The sequence below is a fragment of the Typopeltis vanoorti genome, chromosome 24, assembly GCF_054136105.1.
Source record: "Typopeltis vanoorti isolate ZY-2024b chromosome 24, IOZ_Tvanoo_1.0, whole genome shotgun sequence".
Classification (NCBI taxonomy): domain Eukaryota; kingdom Metazoa; phylum Arthropoda; class Arachnida; order Uropygi; family Thelyphonidae; genus Typopeltis; species Typopeltis vanoorti.
The window spans coordinates 4,402,239-4,429,949 of record NC_143572.1 but is presented as its reverse complement, the minus strand read 5'-3'; the positions used below and the strand labels follow the sequence as shown (position 1 = coordinate 4,429,949).

The window sequence follows — 27,711 nt, the reverse complement described above, 5'->3', positions numbered from 1 at the left end:
TCAGATCGTCTGCTAGGGATCTTTCTTCTTGCTACATCCTCGTAGTCACCATTGCAAGTCTCTAGTTCATGCCTGATTGTTTTTACTGTATTCAGGGAGCATTGGGCAGCAGTCGTAATATCCCTATTTTGATGGCGGGCACGAATCATCATGATACAAGTTATTCTCTTCCATGATTCAGGTGGGTTCCAGCTATCCATCCTTTCTGACATCTTGTATATGAATGAAGAAGGGTCCAAACTTTTAAATGAAGAGAAGTGTGTGTTAATACATGTAACTTACGGAAAAATATAATTAATTATAAATATGTCAAATTTATCCCGAACACCCTGTATATATATATATATACAGGGTGTTCGGGATAAATTTGACAGTTTCGTAAGGAAAAAGAAAATCTTCTTTGTATCTATTAAATTTAATGAATTGACAAAAAAACATTACAGGCAGAGTTAATTACAATACTATCAACAAGATTTACTCAAAATAACCACCATTAGCATCGATCACAGCTTCAATTCTGCTTCGGAACCTCGAACAAGCTGATGCTACAGTCTCCCTGGGAAGGGCCGCAAAAACTGTTTTAATTTTATCCATTAACTGGGCTTTTGTATTACTGGAAGTGCGATTGGTGTCTTTTTCAACTGCGCCCCATACAAAATAATCCATGGGGTTAAGGTCTGGGGAGTTTGGAGGCCAAACATTTGGACTGGTGAAGTCGTAGAAATTTTCAGACAACCATTTTTGACTTTTCCCAGAGGTGTGGCAAGGGGCCGAATCCTGCTGCCATACAAACGGCCTACCATTGGCTACCCTTGTTATCCAGGGCTTGACTACAGTTAGCAACTCCACGAACAAAGCCCGAATTCCAATGCCAGGGTTCTTCAACACCTGTTCCTGCAGATTTGCGAGGAATTCTGCTGTACGAACGCAATCAGATCGTCTGCTAGGGATCTTTCTTCTTGCTACATCCTCGTAGTCACCATTGCAAGTCTCTAGTTCATGCCTGATTGTTTTTACTGTATTCAGGGAGCATTGGGCAGCAGTCGTAATATCCTTATTTTGATGGCGGGCACGAATCATCATGATACAAGTTATTCTCTTCCATGATTCAGGTGGGTTCCAGCTATCCATCCTTTCTGACATCTTGTATATGAATGAAGAAGGGTCCAAACTTTTAAATGAAGAGAAGTGTGTGTTAATACATGTAACTTACGGAAAAATATAATTAATTATAAATATGTCAAATTTATCCCGAACACCCTGTATATTGTGGGGGGGGGGAAGACATCTACTGGTAATAATGAAAGATGAGACAAGCAACAGCAAATAACAAAGAAAAGTAAATGACACCAAGAAAATTTCTCAATTTAATGTTATTGGAGTTAATGTTATTTTCCTACATCCGTACTGGGTGATTCAAATCTCAGGAATTGTTACAGTATACTTTTTACTTCTGGTAATCTCATAAATTTAGACAAACTGGAGCAAAACAATACTGACTATCGCTAGTGTTACTCTTGTGACACTATGCAATAGCATTCCCACAAACATGTGATATTATTATATTTACATGAAGAATGTGGTCAGTTCCAACCCATGCTATGACACTCTGATAATGTGCCCTTTATGATTCAGTCAGCTGTAATCAGATACTCACATATTACTCAATAAAATGTTTTTTGATTCAAAATAGTGAAATCGCTGTAACGACAAATGACAATAAAGTTAAAAAACAAAATGAATTACTTACATAAAATAGTATTTTTTTGTATTCACTGAATTTCTGACCAATGTGTGGCAAACTTCTTGATTAAAATTATGATATGTGACAGAAGAATTAAAATACAGATATGGAATCATAAGCTGAAATAGTAACATAGTCCTAGCAAAACTTAATAAACAGGAATACACATAAAATAATAAAATTTAATTAATACTAATGAAGAATGGTAACTGATATTTCCTACAAAGGAGATAACCTAGTCCTGTAATAATGATAGCTAAATTCACTGAAGTCTCATATATAGGATTTGCTGGAAAAAAGACAAGTTTTTTTTCTAGCAAATCATGTATGTAAGTGCAAACTATTCCAGCCCATTATAATTGATATATTTCTTATATTTAAACAGCTGCATTCCATTTCAGGCATCATATTCCCTCAGGAGTAGTATTACAAGAGGAGGACAAAATCAGAGGAAGATGGAAAGAATATTTCCATAAACTACTAAATGAGGAGAATCCGAGAGAGAGAGAGAGGTGTGAGGATGGAGAGGCAAATGAGAGACCGGTGCAAGACATAAGTAGAGAGGAAGTGGATTGGGTACTAAGAAAAATGAAGAATTGAAAGGCTGTGGGGGCAGACCAGATACCTGGGGAAGTGTGGAAAAGTTTGGGCAGTGAGGGCGTGGATATGTTATGGGATCTGATGAGGAAAATAGCCCAGCAGGAAAAGATACCAAAGGAATGGAGGAAAAGTATTCTCGTCCCAATCTACAAAGGAAGAGGAGATGTTCAAGACTGTGGCAACTATAGAGGGATCAAGCTGATGTCACACACATTGAAGATATGGGAAAGAGTAATTGAAGGAAGGATATGGCAGGAAACGAAAATTGGTGAGCAGCAGTTTGGATTTATGCCAGGAAGAGGGACAATGGATGCGATATTTGCGCTAAGGCGATTGATGGAGAAATATAGAGAGATGCAAGTGGATCTGCACATGGTGTTTATGGACCTGGAAAAGGCATACGACAGAGTGGCCAGGCAGGAGGTATGGAAGTGTATGAGGAAGAAGGGGGTGTCGGAGAAGTACGTGAGGTTGGTGAAGGAGATGTATGAGGGAACAGAAACTCAGGTCAGGTCTAGTGTCGGCATGACAGAAGGATTCCCCATTGTCGTAGGGCTACACCAAGGGTCAGCTCTGAGCCCCTACCTCTTTGACCTGGTCATGGATGTACTAGTGGAGGATGTCAAGAAGGAGGTACCATGAAGCATGCTGTTTGCCGACGACATTGTTCTATGCGAATCATCCCAAGAGAAGCTTGAAAATACCCTGGAAGAGTGGAGAAAGACATTGGAGGAGAGAGGTATGAGAATTAACCAGGTGAAGACTGAATATATGTCAACGGGGAGTGACGAGGATATGGTCATACGACTCCAGGGTGAAAGGCTAATTTCAGGGAAGAAATTCAAGTACCTTGGGTCAGTTGTCAAGAGGAATGGTGACTTGGATGAGGAAATACAGCACCGAATAACATGCAGTTGGATGAATTGGAGGAAGATGAGCAGGGTCCTGTACGACAAGAGAGTGAGTTGTAAGAGGAAAGGAAAACTGTATAAGATGGTGGTTAGGCCAGCGATGCTCCATGGTGCGGAGACGTGGCCTATAACCAAGGCACAGGAGAGGAAGATGGAGGTAGCGGAGATGTGGATGTTGAGATGGATGAGTGGTGTGACAAAGAAGGACAGGATAAGGAATGACTACATCAGAGGGACGGTTAAGGTGGGACCAATTGGCAAGAAGATACAAGAAAGTAGGCTGAGGTGGTTTGGACATGTAGAGAGGAAGGGTGAGGAGTATGTTGGTAAACGAGTGGAGTATATGGAGTTGGAGGGAAGGAGGAAAAGAGGCAGGCCCAAGCTCAGGTGGAGGGATAAGGTGACAGAGGATCTTAGGGAGAAAGGATGGAGTCCGAAGGACGCCCTGGACCGGAGAACTTGGAAGAGGAAGGTTAAAGATCAGTGCGTCGACCCCGTTTAACATGGGATAAGGCATAGTGAAAGAAGATTCCCTGATTTTTCACTGTATGAATAGAAATCATACAGCATAAAAATAAGAATAAAATTTTTTGTCTTTTATAATTTACTAGGTAAACAGACTGTAACTAGCAAGGACTTCTCTTCTATGATAAAAACAATGCATGCATATTTAAGAGAGTTTCTTTCTACAAATATGTACAATGAAAACCATGTGTCTCAATCATTTCTGATCTTCAGAACAAGATGTCTCAAAACAAACATCACAAAAAGCTCCTGAGAGCATGATGGTGGAATAACAATTGAAAATTAAACCATTTGCATTTAGGTTAGGATTACATCATTAATTTTCCAAGGACCTGTTTATAACACACACACACACACACAAAAAAAAAAAAAAAAAACTTCAAGTTTCCAAAAATATTTCATTTCATTTTATTCTGCTTATTCATCTTGTTAAATAAATGAGAATGCCTTCCTTTATTCACCAGGCTCCTGGTCAGGTTTGTAAGTTTTTATTAATTTTTTTTCAGTTACCTAATTATTTATAAACTTAATTTCAATTAGTTAAGTAGAAAAAAGTATGATATTTTTCAATGCTGATTCATAGATATAACTCACAATTCTGAATACATATATAAAGCAGAAATACATATAATTAGATTTAGTTCACTGCTGTTCAACAATGAGATATTTTAAATTTTTTATTCAATCATCGTAGAACAATAACTTTTATATGGACAAAACTGAAATTTTTATTATTGAGAGAATAAAAAAAGTATTATGCACACAATTTTGTTTTCCGAACTCTTCCAATGAATGCTCATTTCCTTTATTGAAATTAGTCATTTAAAGTAAATAGTCTCATATTAAGATCTAGTTCCCAATGATGAGACCTCAGTAAAGGTCAAAACTGGTCCAGGTAGTGACCCTTCCATAATGCACAGCATCTAAAAGGAAGTGAGTTTTGCATTATGGAATATAAAGTCAAGAGCCTCTATATACAATGCCTGGTTGGCTGAGTGGTTAGAGTATCCACTCTCAAGCCAAAAGGCTACAGGTTCGAATTCTGCAGTGGGCATGGACGTTTATGATTGTCTGTGAAAATACTAGTGGTGGTTGTGGTGGACAGTAGATGGCACTGGTGTAAATGATGCGGTTGGAGGATGACAAGTGGATGAGGATGGGTGGTGGAGATGGAGAGTTGTAGAGTAGGTGCCCTCCCTTGACGAGTCTTGGACTCCATGGAGGTGTCAAATAATAATAATACAGCAGCCTAGTCATGAATGAAGATACTTCACATCTAAACTTTTTTTGCTTATGCTTGAGTCAAGGATAAAAATAAGAATAAAATTTTTTGTCTTTTATAATTTACTAAGTAAACAGACTGTAACTAGCAAGGACTTCTCTTCTATGATAAAAACAATGCATGCATATTTAAGAGAGTTTCTTTCTACAAATATGTACAATGAAAACCATGTGTCTCAATCATTTCTGATCTTCAGAACAAGATGTCTCAAAACAAACATCACAAAAAGCTCCTGAGAGCATGATGGTGGAATAACAATTATTGTTAAAATTATTATATATTATTATTATATCACAAAGGTGGAGTAAGCTCTGATCACTGTCCTTAGTATTTTAGGTAAGTGTCCTTAGGAAAAATACTAAGGACAATGATCAGAGCTTACTCCACCTTTGCAACGAGTTGCCCCAGTTTGTACTACCAGGTGTTGGCTTATGATTGGATTTGCCGAACTTTTATAGTTTACTATATTCGACATGAAACTCTTTGATTTCTATCTTAGAGTTTCTTATTTGGCTTTAAAATAATGTGGGATTCAATATCCCCTTAATTTAAATAATTTCACATCACCGAAATGAAGCCTTTTGGCTCTTTATTTCAGTAATATCTGAACAAGTTATCATTAAATCATTGTTCAGTAGCTGCAACATTAAGTTTTAATAAAATTTATAGGTTTCAAAGTCAAAAACAATTTCTGAAAAGGTGAGGTTGGATAGAGATGCTTGGTGGTACCTGCAATAGGTATCTAAGTTGTGTATGGGGATATGGCACCCTGAAAGAAGAAAGTCAACTAGTGGTCAAAACATACTGGAGCAAAGCAAAGCTGGAGAGAACAACAAAGAGTCAAGCAGATGTTATGCCTTATAAGAAGATCTGAACAGACTGTCTGTCTGTGTCTGTGGAGATACTAGTGAAATGCTGCAAAGTGTAAAGTTTTGAAATTTGGTGGGCAAAGATGAGATGCAAAGTATAAAATTGGTGGGGAAATTTGAAGAAGGCAGAGATGAGAGTGAGATGGAAATGGTGGTGGTGGTGGTGGACAGAGACATGAAGTTTAAGGGAAAAATTGCTTAAATTGTGAAATCATCACATCTGATTATAGCAATGATGAGGAGGACCTCAAGATGCAGAAAAATAGCAATTATAGTTCTATTATATACGGCATTAATTAGGCTTCATATAGATTATTGTCACAGATTTGGTCAACTGGTGGTCATAGGGATGAGAATGTCATAGAAAAGGTCCAGAAAAGATTAACTAGGATGTGTGGTCTGTGGTCAACTTAAATGTAAGTGTTGGTAAGGAGTTGTTACCAGGTTAATGTGGAAGAGATTTATCAGAGAATGGAGACAGACAGAGATAGAACAATAGGCCATCCCTGGAAACTGTATAAGTAGGGTGTGAGCAAGGGCATGAGGAGCAGATTCTTTGCATCAAGAGCAGCTATTGAGTGGAATGCATTTTCTGATTGCATGGTGCATTTGTGCAGAAACACTGAATAAATTTAAGACATAGTTCAGGGAGAGTTATTAGGAATCAAGCAGATATGGTCTTGCAGGAGGACTTGAATAGATTGTGTGAGTAGGCAACAGTATTTAACTGTCAGTTCAATGCAAAGTGTAAGGTTCTGAAATGTGGTAGTCAACGACAGAATGCAAAGCATACACTTAGAGAGGAAATTTTGAAGGACGTTGAGGAGAGAAGAGACCTTGGAATTGCGGCAGACAAGGATCGGAAGTTGGTCACACTGCACAAGTTCTGAAGACATCGCATCAGATTATGGCAATGATGCAGAGAACCTTAACTTGTAGAAATAAAGAGGTTCTGGTTCCATTGCATAAGGCTTTGATCAGGTCTTATATGAATTAGTGTGCACAGATTTGGTCCCCTGATTTTCATGGTGATGAGAATATATATGCTAGCAAAGGTTGGTCGATTGGTAGAGCCTCTGCTACTAATAGCTCACGCAAAAAGTTAACAAGTTTGAGTGCGGTTAGTAGTTGGAAAGGGATCAATCATTCGATGCTGTTGGCACACTCTCACTCGATGAGTCTTTGGACTCCCTGGAGATGTCACATAATAATAATAATAATATTAGAAAGGATCAGAAAAGCTTGACTAAGGTCATAACTGGTCTTTGGGATGTGGGATATGAGGACAGATTGAGGAATACAGTTTGCAAAAGCCTTATAAACAAGAGGAGGAGAAGAGATATGATTCAGACATTTAAGTTGATAAAGGGTTTTTACTAGGTTAATGTGGAAGAAATTTTTTGTAGAATGAGAAAGAGGGGATAGAACAAGAGGACATACCTGGAAGCTGTATAAGGGGAATGTGAGCAGGTTCTTTGCATGGAGAGTGGTTGGTGAGTGGAATGCACTGCGTGATGTGGTGAATGCAGATACATTGAATGAATTTAAAGTGCAGTTTGATGGGTTTTGTGTGTAACAGCATTTGCCTGCAACAATGAGTCTTTTGACTCCATGGAAGTCCAGTGTTAATAATAATAGTTTGATGAACTTTGAGCATGACAGTGAGAACCTCCTAATGAATCTTTTGACTCTTTGGAGGTCTGGTGATAATAATATAAAGTTAAAAAAAAAATTACCTGGTGCACATGACCAGCTGCTAAAGTATCTAATTTCTTCACATTAACTTCACACAGTGGAATTTCTCTCTCTGATGCAAGTTTCAGAATATTATGTCGTACTTCATCTGCATTTTCTGTCTTAGACTTTAATTTCTTTATATACAAAGTAAACAAATGTCTTTGTTTCTGCTGTAATGCTAAAAGAACTGGATGGAGTCCATATAATATTTCTCCTTCTGGTTTCTTATTCTTCTTATGTCTGTAAGATACAAATAACAAGTGAGTCTTGTAGAAACCTTGTCAGGTTCTTGGTCTTACAGCCTATTTGTGTGTGTGCTTTCCTCCTCATAATAACCCTTATCAGGAGGTAATTTATTTCTTACATGAACCATTGCAAACAATGCATATACTAGATGTAATGTCTGAATAACTGATTAATATTTATATTTATGAATATGTAAGTTTCTGTAGTTTAGCAGTTCTGTAGGCTTCCGGTATTGAGACCACATGTTTAATGATAAACAATGAGTTCAATAAAATATAACCCTATCTTTTCCCACCAGACAGAGTAAGACTATTCAAACACTGTATGGACAATACTTTTTTTCATATTTCAAGACAAATATTGGGAACAAAAAAGGACTTACCATGGATTCCCCCCTTATCTCTTGAGCAAGAGGGTAAGGAGTGGTTTCTTTGTGTGGAGGGTGGTTGAGCCGTGGAATGCATTGCCTGATGGAGTGGTGGGAGCGAGAACGGTCAGTGAGTTTAAAGAGTGGTATGATAGACTTTGTGTTTCTCAGGGGGGGGACCTCCCCTCAGTGAGTCTTGACAGACTTTATGTCTTAGGAAGGACCTCCTTCGATGAGTCTTTTGACTCCTTGGAGGCCTGAATAATAATAATAATAATAATAATAATAATAATAATAATCTCTGGCCTTGGCCAACCTCTTCATGGAAAATGCTATTAAAAACCATTACAAGAAACCAAAAACTTGGTTACATTGCATTGATGCAATTTCGTTATTTGGTCAGGAATAATGGATGACTTAATTCATTTCAAAGATAAGATTATCTGAACAGTTTGCATCCTAATATAAAATTCACGCTTGAACTAGAAGATCACAAAAATTTCGGCCCCTTGATATCCTTGTCGAAATAAACAAAGGAAAAAGACTGTCCTTTTCAGTAAACATAAAACCACCTCAACTGGAAGATTTTTACATGCCACTTCACAATATTGTCCATTACAAAAGACAGGCATGATTAAAACATTTCAACATAGAGCATGCAAGTTGTCCAGTACATTAATTAACAGGAATAAAAAAATTGCACAACCTGAGGCATAGCCAAACCCTCAATGGTTATGAATCCAAGATCCAACAAAATTCTTAATACACCCAGCAACTCCTGTACTTAAACAAGATTTTAAGAATGAAATCACACTTCTTTACATCAAGAATGTTACAGACAAAGCGGCAAAGTTGCTCCATGAGTACAACATTAAAGTGGCTTTTTCACGATTGCATAAAATCTCCACATCCACAAAAACCTCCACATCATCGCATGAAAAAACCAGGCATTTATGGGATTCATTCCTCTTGTGACAGTTGCTATGTAGGCCAGACAGGAAAGTTGGGGGAGTAAGAGACATCGAAAAAAGAGGACAGCATAAATCAGGTTTAGCATCCCATACAACTACCACAGGACATTAAGTAGTGTGGCAACAAACAAAAATGCCTTATACTGATAATAATTGCTTTACAAGAAAGTTGAGGGAAGCCTCTGAAATGCCATAGATCCCAACACAAAAATCAAGATTTAATCCTCCACCAAGTTTGGTCACTGTGGATCTAGGATACAATGTGTGATACTACAGAACATGATGGCACCAACCAGCATTGTTCCAACATGTATACAGTAATTAATTTAATGTTTTTATTCTGGTTATCTATTTATATGTATGATTTGTGAAGTTATGATAACATCTAATATGTGTAATTAATTGTTTCTAGTCTCTTTTCTATAAATTTTTGCTAATACCCTGACAATGTAAGTCTAACAACTTACAAAACTTGAAGAGTTACATTTTATTCAACAGTATTTATCATAAAACATGTGGTCTACATTTATATTTTTGTATCAATATTCATTAATATTTTTACATCTATATGTACATATAAGTTAGCATCCATATTTACATGTATTTACATTTATATTTTTTATACCTACATATTTTATATACTATATAATCCAAACATTATAAGTAGTTTATATTATATTACAACAATTGGAAGTTGATCCTACTGGCAAAATTAGACAATTTTGAGTAATACTTTTGGATAAGTCTCTGTTTTGACACTGGCCACTTGTCTCCTGAAGTGATGATGTGTTGTATTAGGAGCATCCGGATGGAGTCAAGTAGCTGACAGTCATACAGCATATGCAAAATGGTGATTCAAGAATATGGAATATATTTAGATTATGTCTTAATTTTCCATGTCCCATTATTAGCGTGGTTAAAGATGGAGAGATGGAATCTATTTTCAGCCAAAGTCTGCTTCTGATACTTGATATGAATTGTTTTGTTGTTGATCCATTTCTTTCCCATAAGCTTAGACTTATTTCTTTTGCCAGTATTTATAGCTGATTTTGGGTACTTTTGTTAATTATTTCTAACCGTTTGTTTATAGCCACTTCTTTAACCAGCTGATCGGTTATCATTTCCTGTGACCCCAGTGTGCACTCTTACCTAGCAGAACTTAATTTCCCATCCCTCTAGAGCAGTGATTTTCAACCTTTTTCATAATATGGCACAACTAGACTAATTATTAAAATTCAGCGGCACACACTAAAAATATATTCTTTTAATTTTTTTGATGGCAAAAAATAGGCATAATTTTGATAGATTTACACACACAAGATATTAATAATAGTAATTACTTATCCTTTCTGCTCCAAAAAAATTTAAACTATATTTTTGACATTTTCAGTAAGAAAAACAATACTCAAAATTATTTTTAAACATTTTTTATTGATTTTTCTAAATGAATATATAATACCCATTTTAAAGGAATACTATTGAATAAAATTAACTGAATGAAGAAAAAAAAACAATAAAAGAACTTTTACCGGTTATCTTAAAAATTAGAGAATTAAATGAAGTTATTTGTGAACACACTTTTCAAAAGATTAAAGCTAACTAATACACAATTTTAAACCGATTCACCAACCATAACTTTCGTAAAATATAAATAAGCTTCAGGTGCGGATGGAAGTCAAGACACTAATAAAGAAATGCGCAAATTACGACATCATTTCTTTCAATTAATTTGTTTTCAGAAATCTCGTGGCACACCGGTTGAAAATAGCTGCTCTAGAGTAATGGTTCCCATACTTATTTGGCTTATCGTCCCATTTTCCTAAAAAAAATTTATTCAGCACTCTCCTGGAAACTACTTTCTAAGACCTGACCAGCTCTACATGATATATATAAAAGAAAATTGTATGAAAATGGATCAACAGTTCTTGAGTTTTAAGCGAAAAACAGATAGATACAGAAACAAATTTGCATTTTATTATGTATCTATGAGGTGGTCTGAAAGGTTCTCAGCCTCGACCATAGATGGTAACACTATCAGCACGATTTTTTTTTTTTCTAAGTTGGTACATCTGTCATAAGCATCCACGTGAAATTGCAAGGCATTCTATCAAGTACTTTGTTTTATACAGCTGTCTGGAGCAAAAGTGTTGTCCGTATCCCTTGAAATGGATAAAATTGAGTATCGTGCAGTTATAAAATTCTTTGTAAAAGAAGGTTTAACGCCAAAAGAAATTCATTTGAAGTTCATGAAAGTTTATGGGCACTCTTCTCTTTCATTTTTGACACTTAAGAAATGGGCTGCCAAGTTTAAATGTGGCCATACCAGCCTTGAAGATGATCGAAGTGAAAGACGTCCAAAAAGTGTAACAACAGTAGAAATCATTGATCAAGATATGGTATTGGATGACTGGCAAGTCAAATTGTGTGAAATTGCTGAGACTATAGGCATTTCAAAAGAATGTGTAAGGTATATTTTGCATGAAGAATAGCAAATGAAAGAGCTTTGCGCAAGAGGGGTGCAGCGCTTGCTCACCAAATCAAAAATGCACTCACATGAAAATCTCTGAACAGTGCTAGGAGCATTTTAACAAGAATAAAAATGATTTTGTGCATCCATTTATTACTATGGATGAGACTTGGATTCACCAGAATCCAAACAGCAGTCAAAGCAGTGGACAGAAGCTAATTGTTCAGCACCAAAGAAGACAAAGTCAGTTCCATCAGCAGGAAAGGTCACAGCATCGGTGTTTTGGGATGATAAAGGCATTTTGTTTATTAATTATCTTGAAAAGGGTAAAACAATAACAGGGGAATATTATTCTGATCTTTTAACCAGACTAGATGAAGAAATTTGTGAGAAAAGACCCAGTTTGCAGAAGGAAAACAATCATCTTTCATCAGGACAATGCACCTGCCCACAAAGGTGTTTTGGCAATCGGAAAATTAAGGGATCCACCCTATTCCCCAAATTTGGCTCCCTCTGACTTCTATCTCTTCCCAAAACTAAAACTCTTTCTTGCTGGTCAGCGTTTTTCTTCGAATCAAGAGGTGATTGCAGCTGTAGAGGAGTATTCTGCAGTCTTACTCAGAACCACTTCATGGACGGGATAATGGTGCCGGAATAAATGTATTAGTCTTAAGGGAGATTATGTTGAAAAATAAAAATAATCTTGAAATTATAAATTCGTTTTTTCATTGAACTTTTCAGAACCACCCTCATAGTAGAGATATTTGAAGTTTGGAAATAAAACACCTCGGAACTGAAATTTTAAAACTATTTATTGAAATCAACAAAAGAAACATAAATTGCATGTAAGAATAGAAAAAGTTGGAGCTGAAAATTTAATAACACTATTAAAATTAAGAAAACACATAAATTGCACATATGTAAAAATTACACACAGAATAGTATATAACAATCAGTGATATTAAAACAATATTTGGCTCTATATTTTTTGGTACTACATCAAATTGCTAACTGCTTGTCACACAATTCAGAAACAATCTAAAACTGATTTCCTACGTCTCATGTATTTATAGTATTATACAGTGAACAAGTCATAACATGCACATGTTCCTACCAATGCATACTGGACTTGTAAAATCCTGATCACTTGAAGGTGCGTGCCTGCCAACACTTTGCTTGTTAAGACCTGCCGTCGAACTTCAATACCAATCAGCTGTAACTTGCATTTTGTACATTTCCTTGGAAAATAAATCAACCATTACCACCCTTTACTTATATTATACAACAGCTATATCATCAAAATTTTTGATGATAAATTTTTTTCAGTAGCTAATTTTTATCCTTTATGCTTTCACATTGTCAGCATCCAGGAATGCGTTAGCAGAGCTAATCTCAGATGGTATGGTCACTTAAATAGAATGGGAGAGGAAAGATTAGCAAAACAAGTGTTCTCTGCCAGGTTGGCAGGAAAACGACCCAGAGGAAGACCAAGATATAGGTGGATTGATACGGTACAAAGTGCCTTAGACGATAGAAATATAAGATCTGATAATGTTGGAGTCTTGACAAGTAACAGACTGATTTGGAGGAAAATTGTAGATAGGAAGTTAGTAATGATGTAATTTTTTCATGTAGTACTGTCATATCCTGTACACCCCTTGAGGGTACATGGCAGGAATTTGATGATGATGATGATGATGATGCTTTCACTGCCCCCTTATTTCAATTCAACGTCCCCCTTTTGCTCATGAGGCCACTATCCCCCCCCCCCTCCCGGATCGTTCCAGCACCCCCCAAGGGGACGGTACCGCCCACTTTGGGAACCATTGCTCTAGAGTTACCAGATTTTGTGTCTGCTCTATTAACTAGGCTGATCTGATGAATTAAGCCATCAATAGCGCTTCGACTGTCAATGTTGCAATCTATTGATGAGAGATGTTGAGTTCTAACTCAAGGAGATATATTAAGTGAATAAATTACAGAAAGTTATTCTGCTTGGTTGTTGGAACAGATGAGATACAGTTTAAAGCAGTGTTCTTGTATTGTCTGTAATATATTATACTATAAAAGAACAACTGACGTTTCCTTCTGTTATGCTCCTGTCAGTGTATATAGAGTATTCTTCACTTTTAGAGCTTTCCTTCTTCTTAATATATGTTTTCTTGCTGGGTGAGGCAACCTACTGTAATGAAGTGGAAGTTCATATTAGTCTGGATGAATGTTGACATTTCTGCTACATCTTCCAGAAATGACTTCATATATAACAGAGAATTCTTGTATTTTCAGGCAGATCGGTGTTAGACCAGCAATAATGCAAGCTGCCTCAAAAGATATTGTCTTGTATCCTTTAATTATTCTTATGGCTGTAGGGCAATGAACTCTGTTTAACTTTTGTTTGTTTTTTCTTAGATTTTAGTGCATCATTCCAAGGGGATGCAGCATAAAATATCAATGGTAGCATAGCTCCAGTATATATTGTTTTAAACATTTGTTAGTCTAGTCCCCAGTTTATTCTTGCCAACTTAACTAGAAGATTTACTATTTCAAAGCTTTTTTCAGCAACATATGATATGTGCTTGATGAAGTTCAATTTGTTGTCTATTGTTGGGTGAGGTATTTTACTAGTAGGTATTTTAGCTCACTGGCTACCTCTAGAACTTCTCCATTTAGGAAGACCATTATAGGTAGTTTTAAGATGTGATGCAATTTGGACCTGGTGCTATTGAAAGTGACTCCCTTCTCACATGCCCACTCTGCAATTTGAAGGAGTTCTTTGTTGGCTGTTGCTTCTAATTGTAAGCTATCACATCCCCAAAATCATTATTATCACATCAGCAGCGAAAGCTATACTTATTATTATTATTCAGGCCTCCATGGAGTCCAAAGACTCACTGAGAGAGGTCCTTCCTAGAAAACACAAAATCTATCAAGACTCATTGCGTGAGGTCCCTCCTACAAAACACAAAGTCTATCATACCACTCCTTAAACTCATTGACCGTTCTCGCTCTCACCACTCTATCAGGCAATGCATTCCATGGTTCAATCATCCTCCATGCAAAAAAGCCACTCCTCACCCTTTAGTTTCAGTCTTCTCATATATCAAGTGAGATCAGTATTATTATTATTATTATTTGACACCTCCAGGGAGTCCAAAGACTCATCGAGGGAGAGTGTGCTAACAGCATCGAACAATTGATCCCCTTCCAACTACTAACCAAGCTCAAACTTACTTAACTGAGCCATTAGTAGCAGAGGCTCTACCAATCGACCAACCTCTGCCGGCTGTCTCAATCATATCTCCCCTTTTCTGCCTATCAACTAATTTCTGCAACCCACAAATCTTCAACCTGTTCTCATAAGGTTCATTCCATAGACCTGCTATCATCTTGGTCACTCACCTCTGGATCCTCTCCACCTCCTCCCCATCAAGAAGAAACCTAGGTGACCAAATCTGGGCACAGTAGTCGAGATGAGGCCTTATCAAGGCTCGGAACAGAGGTACAATAACTTGCTTGTCTCTGCTTGTCAAAGTATTTTTCAACAACTATGTGATTTAGATAACCTCTTTTTCCTTCTCTCCTTTGATTTATATTTTATATAAATATTTGTTATTTCATTGTAGTCAGAGAAGGAACTACTTTTTATTCAAGTAAGCACCTAACTACAAACAAGAGTTGCAAGGAAGTACACTATACCTGAAAAGGTACAGTGTACTTTCAATCATAGTGAACTTACACTATCCATCATTAACTATTCCAAGAATGTGGAGGACCCAACTTCAACCCAAACAGAAGAAAATCTCAACACAAGAGGACTTTAGAAATTGTTTTATTTTTTCCACCAGAGGTTACACTAGGGTAAATGATTAACAAACATTTCGATTCACCTTTGTTTTGTATAGTGCAGTGTCATGTAGCTTGTATCCTGTACATACATGTTTTCCTGATGATGACTTCAATACAGGGATTGGAACGTAGAATGTTACTTTCTTAATGTAGTAAATACTTAATTTATTTAATGTTAAGTAAAGTAATTATTTTAACACATGTGTTGTTCTCCATAAATTCTTCACTATAAATGCTGAACACCATATAACCTTAAAATAAAGAATCTTTGACTATATATTCGTTATAGTTTTCAGTAGCCTTTTCTCTATTGTTGTTCTCTATTACTTTCCCTTTATTTGCATATAATTCTTAATAAAATTTAGCTATAATCTCCAACATATTTGTTCTGTTTATAATCAGTATTCCATTTATCTTTTACACCTATCATATAAAAATTATCTTCATTATCAAGATTTCTTATCATCTTTATACTGCTGTTATTTTCTATTGTGGTTCTTATCATTTTTGTAATGAATTGTCTTATATCCTCTCTTATCTTTTCCTGATTGTTTTGTAAAGTTCACTATATTCTGATTTTTACACCACATGGATCTTGATTCCTGTTTCTTCTTTTTTCTATTAAGTCTTTACTTTCCTTTTTTTGCTCTTTTTTGAATTCTCTTATAAATTTTAATTTTCAGAATTCTTTATTATATTATACTTTTTATTAAGATAGTGGAAATTTTCAACATTCAAAATTGGGTCTATTTTTTTAATGTCTTGTTTCTATTGGCTGAAATGTTTCTTCTTTTTTTTTCATTTGCAATATTTCTGAAATGTTTCTTTCTTTCTTTCTTTTTTTTTTATCAGTTTTTGTCTTTCCATTCTTAGGTTTATCACTGTTTTGCTTTGGACTATTTTGTGATCTTTACTTAAATCTTACTGTGTTTATGATATTTATGTCTTGTACCATATACGGTTCATCTGTTAATATATAATCAATTTCAGTTAATTCCATATGGTGTCTTCAGGTCCATTTGTTTTGAGGTTTCTTTTTGAAAAAAGTATTCATTATTTTTAGATTTCTTTTGTCTGCAAATTCTACTAACATTTCTTCCCTTTCTCTGGTGCCAATAGCACTGACTCCCAGAGATACTTCATTTGGATTTGTCTTTTTTCCTACCTTTGCATTGAAATCTCCCATCAGAATATTAAAATAATTAATAATAATAAAAAATAAAAAGAAAATGATGTATTTGGTTATAAACAAGTTCTACTTCTTCATTCATGTAGCTACATAAATAAGATAAATTGTACTAGTCTTAGGGTATATCTCTTATTTAGTCTTACTGTGATATGGCAGAATCTTTCTGATATAAATTTTACATCTTGTAAGTTATTTTTCATTTTATTGTTAATCAAAGAACCAACACACATTTGCTCTCATCTTGTTTTCCACTTGTCATTAGCAAATTCCCATAGTTTAGATCTTGGATTGTATTTCCTTTACGTTTATATTCATTATACCACATACCACATTTAATAACTCCAGCTCTTTATCTAGGTTTATTAACCTGTCATCACTGATAAGAGTATCCATATTATAAGTAGCTATGTATACAATTCTTGCTAGTTGTTTAGAGAAAATTAATGACTTATCCATTTTTAAAATTTGATCGCGTTCATTTCCATATAAGCATATTTCTAGCCAAAAACAGTCTTATTCATGATTATATTACTTTTACCATTATGGCCTTTCTTTCTTCTCTTCATGTTAATGGAGGTTTTTAGTCTAATCTCCCACACTCACCAAAGGGATTGAGAAATGCATTTTATAGCTTTCTGCCAGCTGTATAGTAGAATAATAGGAAATAGAAAAGGGAGGGGATAAAACAGAGATCCTTAGCTCTCGAGTTGCTCTAATAGTATAGGATCTGAAGAATCAAAGAAGTTAGAAAGTAACAAGATGAAATTAAGGAGACAGAAAAGAATTCTGACCATCAGATAAGCATGGTCATCCAGCTTAGGTGCCTCGGGGTTGCCAGTCTCATGCTCACCAGATGTGAACCCTTGTGAGCATATGTATACTTAAAGGGTGGCACACCATTTGGCAACTCCTATAGGTAGAGATGAGAAGCATTAGCAGGTCATCTCTACCTATAGGTAGAGATGACCTGCTAATGCTTCTGCCTGGTATCTCCACTTGGGCCTGGCTCCCACTGAAGAGACCTCAATAAAGGTCGAAACTAGTCTGGGTAGTGGCCCTTCCCTTAATGCATAACATTAGACATATCCGCAAGATGTGTTTTGCATTATAGGAGATACTGAGATAGGAGTGTTGGTATCTTGCTCCACCTTTGCAACAAGTTGCTCTGATGTTGTACCACCTTACCCCAGTCCTGAAGATACTTTCAGGCACAAACTTTGTTTGCTCACACTTGGATAAAGCATCAAACTAATTCTATTATATTACTAAAAATAACTATTAGCAACAATTAGATTGCTTGGAACTGAAATAACTAAAGCTTATGAGATTAATGCATTGTCTGTTAATTGTACTCAGGTTGGTGTGCCTGTATTGTGGAAAGAAGACCTTGTCACCATGGTGTGAGCCTCACCTTCAGTTTAATAATAAAAATAACAAAGCTATGCAGTTAGGTTCAAAAGTTGTTACTCCTTCCCCAGTTATGTCCTTCCTTATTCCCAGTATTTATGATAAACGAACTAAATTTCAAACAATCTATAATATGATAGGATACTCATAGTTAATGCCTCTGGCGTGTCCTTAAATTCTGTGTGACAAGGTTTACATTTTTAAATCATTTAAAGGAACATGAAACAGTAAAGATAAATACAATTTTATGGATTTAGAGTAACTGTTAAAAACTTTAATTAAATATTTTTTTAAAAAAAAAAAGATAAGATAGGTCAATTTTACCTTTCTGGTGTTAATGGTAAGGAATTTTCTAATTCTAATAAATCTTCACTCACTAAAGAGTTTAAATTAGAAGAACTGGTATAGTATTGCTGACTGTTAGAAAAATGATCCACTGTTTGAAAACCTGTCTCATTTACTTCAGTTTTATGTTCTCCATCAACACTGCGTGAAAATGTAAATTTATTTCTAAACATAGGTTTGGTGTGTTTTGAAATAGCTTTATCATGAGAAGAATCTGAGTCTCCTCTTTTAATGAAACTTGGTATATTTATTTTAAATTGGGCCGCACTTCTGTCGGGTTGTGCAGTAAATCGAAAATCATTTCTAAACTCTATTTTCCTAAACATGTCTTGTCTTTCTCGGTCGTTTCTTGGGGGTTCTTTCTTTACGGATTCCGGATCACTGTTCGTATCACTAATGAAGCATACAGATTGCCTTTTCACAAATGATAACAGTGATACACGAAACACAACTTGATTCCTTGCGAAATGTACCATTGGATGTAACTTCATTTTTGTTTTCAAAATCTAAATCACGTGCGAGTAGATACCGAAAGTGAAAATTAGCTCTTATTAACTTCACAACCCAAGATTTTTCGTTATCGAAACTTACACCAAGTTAACTCGTGTGTGTATATATATATATATATATATATCATTAGAAAATGAAATTATAACTAAAAACTAAATTACAATGATAATAATAATTAAAAAAAAACTTTTACATGTTCTCATTAACTAAATTAAACAACGATCCATAGTTATTTAAGGTATAAGCAATGATATCATTTTAGAAATATACACTCCACGCAGTACAATACAAGTCGGGTGACATTCATCTTTGATTTTTGCGGTTTTTAATTCACAACATTTAAAAATAAATCCGATAATGTCTCCTACTCCCTGTAATGAGTAGCGAGGCCCTTTCAGCCCTATCTAACTTTTGAAGACTGAGGGAGCAACTAGCAACATTAATATAGATATTTAAAAAAATTTATATTCATCTTTGATTTTTGCAGTTTTTTTTAAAAAAAAAAAAAAATATATATATATATATATATATAAGATAGTTATTTAATTATTTAGCTTCTTGACTGGAGAAACGATTGATACGGAAGGACGGAGCATGAAAAAAAGAGTAAACGCGAAAAGCATAAAAGTGTGGAGGAGGAGATAATATTGTATGGGGATTCGATTATAAGAGGTGTAATAAATAAGAAAGTGACTAAAGCATAGGCTGAATGTACGTACCGTTTTTTTTTTTTTTTTTTTCATATTTCCGGGCGGTTCCATCGTTTTAATAAAAATGTCAACTTTGTCCCGTTTTGAATAAAAACTATAAATATACATTAATATTGGTCAATCATAAATTATTATTCATAACCTATAATCGTTTGTGGATCGGTGGACTCATAAAATCCATAATTGTGAGGCAGTTGGATACGTGGAATAAAGAAAACATTTTGAAAGTTTATTTTTCATTTGGTTAGACTATAATAAATTTAGTTTAATCCATGTGTGAGCAAACAAAGTTTGCGCCTGAAAATATCTTCAGGACTGCAGTAAGATAGTACAACACCGGGCAACTCGTAGCAAAGGTGGATCCGACATAATTACAATTACGATGTTCTTAACTAATTGATAAGTTGTGAGTTGATTTCTAATTCAAATATAGAGAAAATTTATATTTAAAGACTGCGCCACTCTATATCTGAATTAGTTCAAGAATTGAAGAAAAATCAACCTTCAACTATTTCTCCTTAAAATTATATACTGGCCGAGTATATTTGACTTATTTATCACTCCCGCTTTGGTTCGAATATTTTATGAATGGTGCAGTAAAAGAGATTCAGGCAAATACAACATTAGATAAACAAAAAAACAGCATTTAATTTTAAAATCACAAATTTTACACTTAAGTTTAAATCAGTAATTAAGATATCACAAACATTTTAACTCCTCAGGTAAATTCAATCATTTAACTCATACAATGGTAAATCTGTTGTCTCTATAATACAGTCTTCTCACAGTTCCTTAAGTTCGAAATACAATAATAATTGCAGTAATACCTCTTCACAAACAAACACTTTTAAATATACACTGTAGCTAATTTCCTCAACAGTTACTGTTAGTATCAGGGAATTCTAAAATGAAACTCACACACTTCTCTGTACAGAAATATTAAGGTTGGAATAATCATACCGATAATCTTTTCTTCTTCATTTACTTATATGTAAACACTTTTTATAACTGTAAACACTTTGAACAGTAAACGGCACTCATTAAAATAATTCTTCTAAGCAATAACTGAATTAATCATCGGTCACAATACACATAAACAAACGTTGTTGTATAAAATACTACCGATCACTCATGAAATAAAGCAATACAATAATTCCTTAAGTTTAGGTTTTATAAGCACAGTTGTTCATTCCTCCAGCATACAATTAATTCTTTAGGCACTATAATTCCAAACACAGCTAACGGTAAACTCCAATTTTACAGCCTGTACTATTCTCTAGTAACTTCGTACTTTGCTTCAAGGTTCCGTATGTCTTTGAAAGGTCGGCGCTGGAATTATATCTCAACTCAAGTATTGCTAGTCTATTTAGTAGTCACTCAGCTGTCTTCCGTAGCTATAATTGTTATTCTACAACTTATTAGCTAACCGCCTCTCGACTAGTAGAATTTATTTAGCTGCTCGAGTGACTTGCCGACTCGCTATTATCGCACTGTGATTCCCGAATGCCGAATGCCCGATTCCAACCTAATGCCAATCTCCCTCTCTCTCTCTCTCTCTCTCTCTCTCTCTCTCTAATCTCCTAATTAATTAATAATAGTAACTAGTAACATTACTGGCTTAACGGGTGAAGCAAAAGCTTTTCATATTCCCGGCTATCTTAATAGAAACTGTGAGTTGAGACAGTTTATGAGCCAATTGCTCGCCCTGAGTGGGCTAGGAGATTAATCCTCAGTGTTGGGGTTGAGGATGGCTTTAGGTCTTCTGTGCTTAGAATAGTCCATTGCATCATTATCAGCAGCCAGTTGGATCAGTCTGTTAGGGTGCACAGTTGCTTTTGAGAAGAATTTGGTTACTATAGTCTGCATAAAAGTATAAATATAGGGGACCTCCATGTCCCGGTGCAGTTGGACAGTTCGGATGAACCATGGGGCGCCCAGGATCATTCTAAGACACTTGTTCTGAATGCGTTGAAATTTGATAATATTCGAGTTTGAAGTATGGCTCCAGGCCGGTGATGCGTAGGTGAGTATTGGATGAACCATCGGTTTGTATATGAGAAGTTTGATTCTGGTGCTCAGTTTACTGTTTCTGTTAATTAACGGATAGAGCTGGGCTATGGTTTTTGATGTGTTTGCACAGATAGTCTTGATATGGGAGTTGAAAGTCAGTTTTCTGTCCAGTACTACACCAAGATATTTGATCTCTGTTTTCCACTGAATTTTTGTGTTAAATAGGAGAATATCTTCTTTAGGAAGCAGTGATCTTCTAGAGAATAGGACGGCTATGCTCTTCAGGGGATTAGCCAGGAGTCGCCATTTGGCAAAATATTGTTCAATTTGCAGTAGGTTTTCTTGCAGTTCCTTGATGGCTAGGTGAGGCTTTAATGATTTGGCCAATATCGCTGTGTCATCAGCGTAAAGAGCTTTAATTGAAGATAATGGGTTGTGTGGTATATCATGCAAGTATAAGGAGAATAGGATTGGTGGTAGTAAGGACCCTTGTGGAACTCCAGCCAAGATGTGTTTTTGTATAGAAACTACTCCACTTAATCACACTTGCATGCGCCTATCGTAAAGGTATGCCTTGATGAGTTGAATGATTCCGATTGGTACATCGGATGATATTAGTTTATATAGCTTGACTTTGCAAAGGCTTTTGACAGGATTCCACATGGAACTATGTTACATAAATTAGAGCAAATGGGTTTGGATCCGAAGATGGTGATTTGGATTAAAGGATGGCTGGCGGACAGATATCAAAGAGTGGTTTACGGAGGAGCTGAGTCCAGGAAAAGGCAGGTGACTAGTGGTGTACCTCAGGGGTCAGTTCTTGGTCCTCTATTGTTTAATTTGTACATCAATGATACTGGAAATACCTTGAATGGAAATATCCACTTGTTTGCTGATGATGCAAAATTGGGAAGAGCGATAATCAATTCAAATGATGTGGATATTTTACAGGATGACTTAAATAGGCTGACGCTATGGACTGAGGTAAATGGCTGTCAGTTCAACGTGGATAAGTGTAAGATGATGCACTTCGGGAGGATGACATCGCATGCTGTTTACTATATTAACGGAACTGAACTGCAGGAAGTTGATGAGACAAGAGACTTGGGAGTTATTATGGACAGAGAACTTAAGTTTAAAGGGCATATTGCTAAGATTGCCAAAACATCACATCAAATTACATGGCTGTTAAGGAACACACTAACAAGCAGGGATAGGGAAGTTATTGTTCCACTCTAAAAGGCATTAATAAGGCCGCATTTGGACTATTGTGCACAGATCTGGTCGCCAGGATTTCTTGGTGATGCGGAGGTGGAGAGGATTCAGAGGCGGGTTACAAAGATTGTTGCAGGTCTTTGGGATGTTCCCTATGAGGATAGATTGATGATCTGTGGGCTCCAAAAACTAGCTGATACACGTAGGAGAGGAGATATGATAGAGGTATTTAAATTGTTAAAGGGATTTTACAGGATTGATACTGATGATATTCTTAAGACCAATGCAGCATGTGAGAGAACGAGGGGCCATCCCTGGAGATTGTGTAAGAGTGTGGTTAACAAGGGTGTTAGGACTAGATTTTTTACTTGGAGGGTTGTGAATGGGTGGAATGCTTTGCCAGAACTGGTTGTGAATGCTTCAACTGTGAATGAATTTAAGGAGAGGTATGACAGGTATTGTGTAAATAATGGTTAGTGTGTCAATGTCGGGTCTCCCGCGATGAGTCTTTTGACTCCATGGAGACACCGTTAAAATAATAATAATAATAATAATAATAATAATAATAACAATAATAGTAAACCATAATGCCAAACCTTGTCAAATGCACTGGCTAAGTCTAGGAAAACAGCCCCAGTGCATTCACGCCAGTTAAAACCTGTGATGATATGCTCCACCAATCTGTGTATTTGTTGTGTGGTGCTATGCAACTGTCGGAAGCCAAACTGCTCCTCAGGCAGGATATTTAATCGGAGTACAGAATCTTGAAGTCGAGGAAGAATTACCTTCTCGGCAATTTTTCCGGGATTAGAGATGAGACTGATTGGTCTGTAATTTTGAGGCAAAGTGGGATCTTTTCCAGGTTTATGAATTGGTATTCATAAACCTGGTTTATGAATAGAGTGATTGTCAGTGGAGATGGAGGTCAGTTTTTCTTCCCAGAGTCGAGTTCTATGAGCTGCGAGTGCGTCTCTCACTGCAGAATTGAATCTGTTTAAGATCCGCTTGTCTTGTGGCGCCCTGGTTTTGTGGTATCTTTTTCTAGCCTTATTTTTTTCCCTAATCAGATTCATAATATCTTCAGGTAAGTGGTTGGATTTGTGGATAGTTGCAGGGGTAGTAACTGCTACACAAGCTGCTGTAATCTGCTCTGTTAGATTTTTGACAGCTGTTTCAATTTCCTCTTTTGATTTAATGATGGGAACAGGACCAATATATGTTGGAAGCACTTTGGAGAGCCTTTCCCAAGGAATAAATGAGTGTGTGTGGGGGGGGGGATTTTTCAAGATTTCCTAATTTTAATCGTATTGGGTTATGATCTGATGATATATCATTGATTGTCATTAAATTGTATTGGAGTCTGATGTGCTGCAGTATGGCTATGTCCAATACATCAGCCCTACCATAAGTATTGTGATGCGTGGGATCAGCAGGACCTATTACATGAAGGTTGTTGAAATCAGCATAGTTCTGTAGTATCTGTCCATTTTTGTTGGTGGAATGGCTATTCCAGGTAGAATGCTTGGCATTTAAATCACCTGCCACAATGGTAGGCTCTCCAGTATCAAATAAGGCGTTCAAGTCCGAAAATAATAATGATTTTTGTGGGGGATGGTATGCTGCAAAAATTTTTAATTTGCCTACTGAACTCGTGAGAATCTCAATGCCAGTGACCTCCAGATTGGAGGTAGGAGGGATGTTTGTGGAGTGATGAGAGATAAAATTCTTGATGAAAATTGCCCTGCCTCCACCTCTGTGGGTTGATCTGTCAGTTCTGTACGATTGATATCCATAAATTTTGGGATTGTCTGCCGGTCTTAGGTGCGTTTCATTTAGTAAAAGGACATCTGGCTGATGTCTGTGGACAAAATTTTGAAGTTCTAGGATCTTATTTCTCAAGCCGTTTGCATTCCAGGCTATTATCTCTAGGGATTCTGGTTTTGATTTTTTACCGTTCATTAGTGAGCGCTGAAATGATGACTTGGGTGTCTTTTAGAAATCTGTTAGTAGAACTTTGTGAAGGATTAGATCTGCTAAAATCTACTAGCATATTAGCCAGAGATGCGGTAATGATAGCTGTCAAATTTGGGCGTGATGCTGACTGTTCTAGGGATGTCTGTTTAGGGCAGGTTACATCCGCATATGTCCAACACTGCTGTTTTTGAGTTGTTTTTTGGGGAGCCTCAGTTTTCAGCAGATGGGCTTCTGAGTCTTTATTCTGAACTTTAGGAGGCTGTGAAGTAGCCGCTGATGTAGGTGAGCTAATTGAAGAGGAGAATGTTCCTTCTTCAGATTTCCTATTATGTGGATTATGCAAACATCCTCTGTAGTTGGCAGTGTGAGGACCGCCACAGTTGGCACATTTGGCCGGGGTAGATTTTGGTTTAGAGCATGTGTTGGTTGGGTGACCGACCCCACACTTCAAGCATTTGAATTCGGCTCTACACATTTTCTGGGCATGCCCAAACTTTTGACATCTATGGCATTGCCCAGTAGAAGCTCTCTTCCTTAACGGTTCTACCGAGATTTTCAATCCACAGATGGTCGTCAAGTCATATATGTGTTTGTAGGTTTGACAGATCTCAATCAACACTAGTGGCATTGGAGTTTTGTCCCTCCTGGTCATTCTGCTGACCTTTATTGGTGGTAAATCATTCAGGTGCAGATCTGTAGTGATTTCGTCTGTGGATACATCCTCAGGTACACCTCTGATCACTACCTTGAGGTTTTTTTCAGAACCAAGTGAGAATGTATGATACTGAATTCCTCTGGTATTTAATTCAGATGTTAACCGAATAGTCCATAACAGTCTTGGGGTGAATTTTAACACCATCTGTGACATTCTTTGCATTGTGGTAAGAGATCTTTAAGTTGTTCATTGTATTCCTTAGTGACATCCATTTATTTTTTTCACGCAGAATAATCGGGGGGATCTTTTCCCTTGAGGAGGTAGGAGAGTCTAGGACAGAGCCATCTTCTTCATTACATCCACATTTGGTGGGTCGGAGGTCGCAGTTTTGCGCTTTTTGCGTGCGCGAACCTCCTGATAATCAGTGTGATCAGTAAGGGAATGATCTTCAGCCGCTGTTGCTTTTTCAGTAGCGTTGTCTTGAAGTAGTTCTAAAGGTTGAGCGTCGTCTGCATCAACTTCTTGTATTTCATGAACTACTACCTTACCTGGCCATTTTGTGTGAAGCAGATTTCCAATATGCTTGAAAATTGCCAGGAGCTGTTTAAAGTTAAGTTCCTCATACGGAGCATCTATGGTTGGACCCACGTTTTGTTCTGTGGAACAGGACATGACTTTCCTTTTCTACAGTATTGTAATAATAGACAGTTTCTAAAGCAGTAGCTGACGCAATGAAACAATGGCGATGCTGATGGCAGTAGGCCTAGCGTATCCTCGTTGTTTTGAAAAAAGGTTGACTTACCTACAAAGTTGATTTTTTTGAACCTGTTGAATGCCCTATCAACAACTGAGCATTAGCTATATATACATATATTAATACAATCCCTCGCGACTGGTTATAGTAGATCGCTTATTATACAAAATCATCCCAAAACTCCATCTTCACTTGCAACTCTCCAGCGTTCGTCGCTTATATATCTGTTTTTCCCGCCTAAATTGTTCTCGTGATCTAAAATTCTTTTCAATAAACTTTCTCCTCACGTTGTGTTCCAATTCTCTCGCTCGCTTACTTACATGCGTCTCCATGACAACAAAACAAAACATAATGAAATTGAGCTATTGTATTAACGTTAAACTTCTACAAACAGGAATAAATAGAGAATATTTACATTTCAAATAATGCGCAGTTAAATTATCAAATACAAGTTCTTATAATATTAACATAGTAATAATTAAAATAGCTTAATAATGTTTAATACAGTCTTATCACTTCTAATATATATATCTTTGATTAAATAATTAGATATTAGACAAAATTAAAGTAGTTATATGAATATTAAATTGTAAAATAAGTTGTTTACATTAAATAATATTTTTAAGTCTAGCCTTTGTGATGGAAGATCAAGTTGGATTCTGAAGCAAATAATAATTACTTTAATCTCTATATTATCAGAATCCAACAGTGGACCAAGCTAACATCACTCCTATCTCAGTATCTCCCATAATGCAAAACACATCTCCTTGCAGATATGTATAATATTATGCATTAAGGGAAGGGCCACTACCCAGACTAGTTTCGATCATTATTGAGGTCTCTTCAGTGGGAGCCAGGCCAAGAAATGGAGATACCAGATAGAAGCAATGGCGAGGTCATCTTTACCTATAGGAGTTGCCAAAAGGTGTGCTACCTTTTTATTAAATTACTCTGGATTTAGAGAAAGATGTTGAAAGTTTATTTTTCACTTGGTTAGACTATAATAAATTTAGTTTAATCCTTTATCCAACTGTGAGCAAACAAAGTTTATGCCTGAAAATATCTTCAGGACTGGGGTAAGGTAGCACAACACCGGGAAACTCGTAGCAAAGCTGGACCAAGCTAACATCACTCCTATCTCAGTATCTCCCATAATGCAAAACACATCTTGCAAACATGTCTAATGTTATGCATTAAGGGAAGGGCCACTACCCAGACTAGTTTGACCTTTATTGAGGTCTCTTCAGTAGGAACCAGGCCCAGGCAAACTTGTTTACTCACACTTGGATAAAGGATTAAACTAAATTTATTAAAGAAAACATTTCAGTATGAGATAAATGGGTACAGGTTTTTTCTGAAATGAGCGAAACTGAGACT

The 27,711-nt window shown here is 36.3% G+C and overlaps 1 protein-coding gene across 3 annotated transcripts in view; it reads right to left on the bottom strand.

Moving 5' to 3' along the window:
* The window catches only part of LOC150092896 (rRNA methyltransferase 1, mitochondrial-like), a 137,289-nt gene extending 117,918 nt beyond the window's left edge, over positions 1-19,371 (bottom strand). For all 3 annotated transcript variants that reach the window (XM_090413381.1, XM_090413380.1, XM_090413382.1), the window contains exons 1-2: positions 18,486-19,371; positions 7,668-7,908 (exon numbers count right to left, since the gene is read on the bottom strand). In XM_090413381.1, the coding sequence (XP_090269507.1) occupies positions 7,668-7,908; positions 18,486-18,997 (753 nt within the window). In that variant the 5' untranslated portion in view covers positions 18,998-19,371. The remainder of the gene's footprint in view (positions 1-7,667; positions 7,909-18,485) is intronic.
* Positions 19,372-27,711: the final 8,340 nt, after the last annotated feature.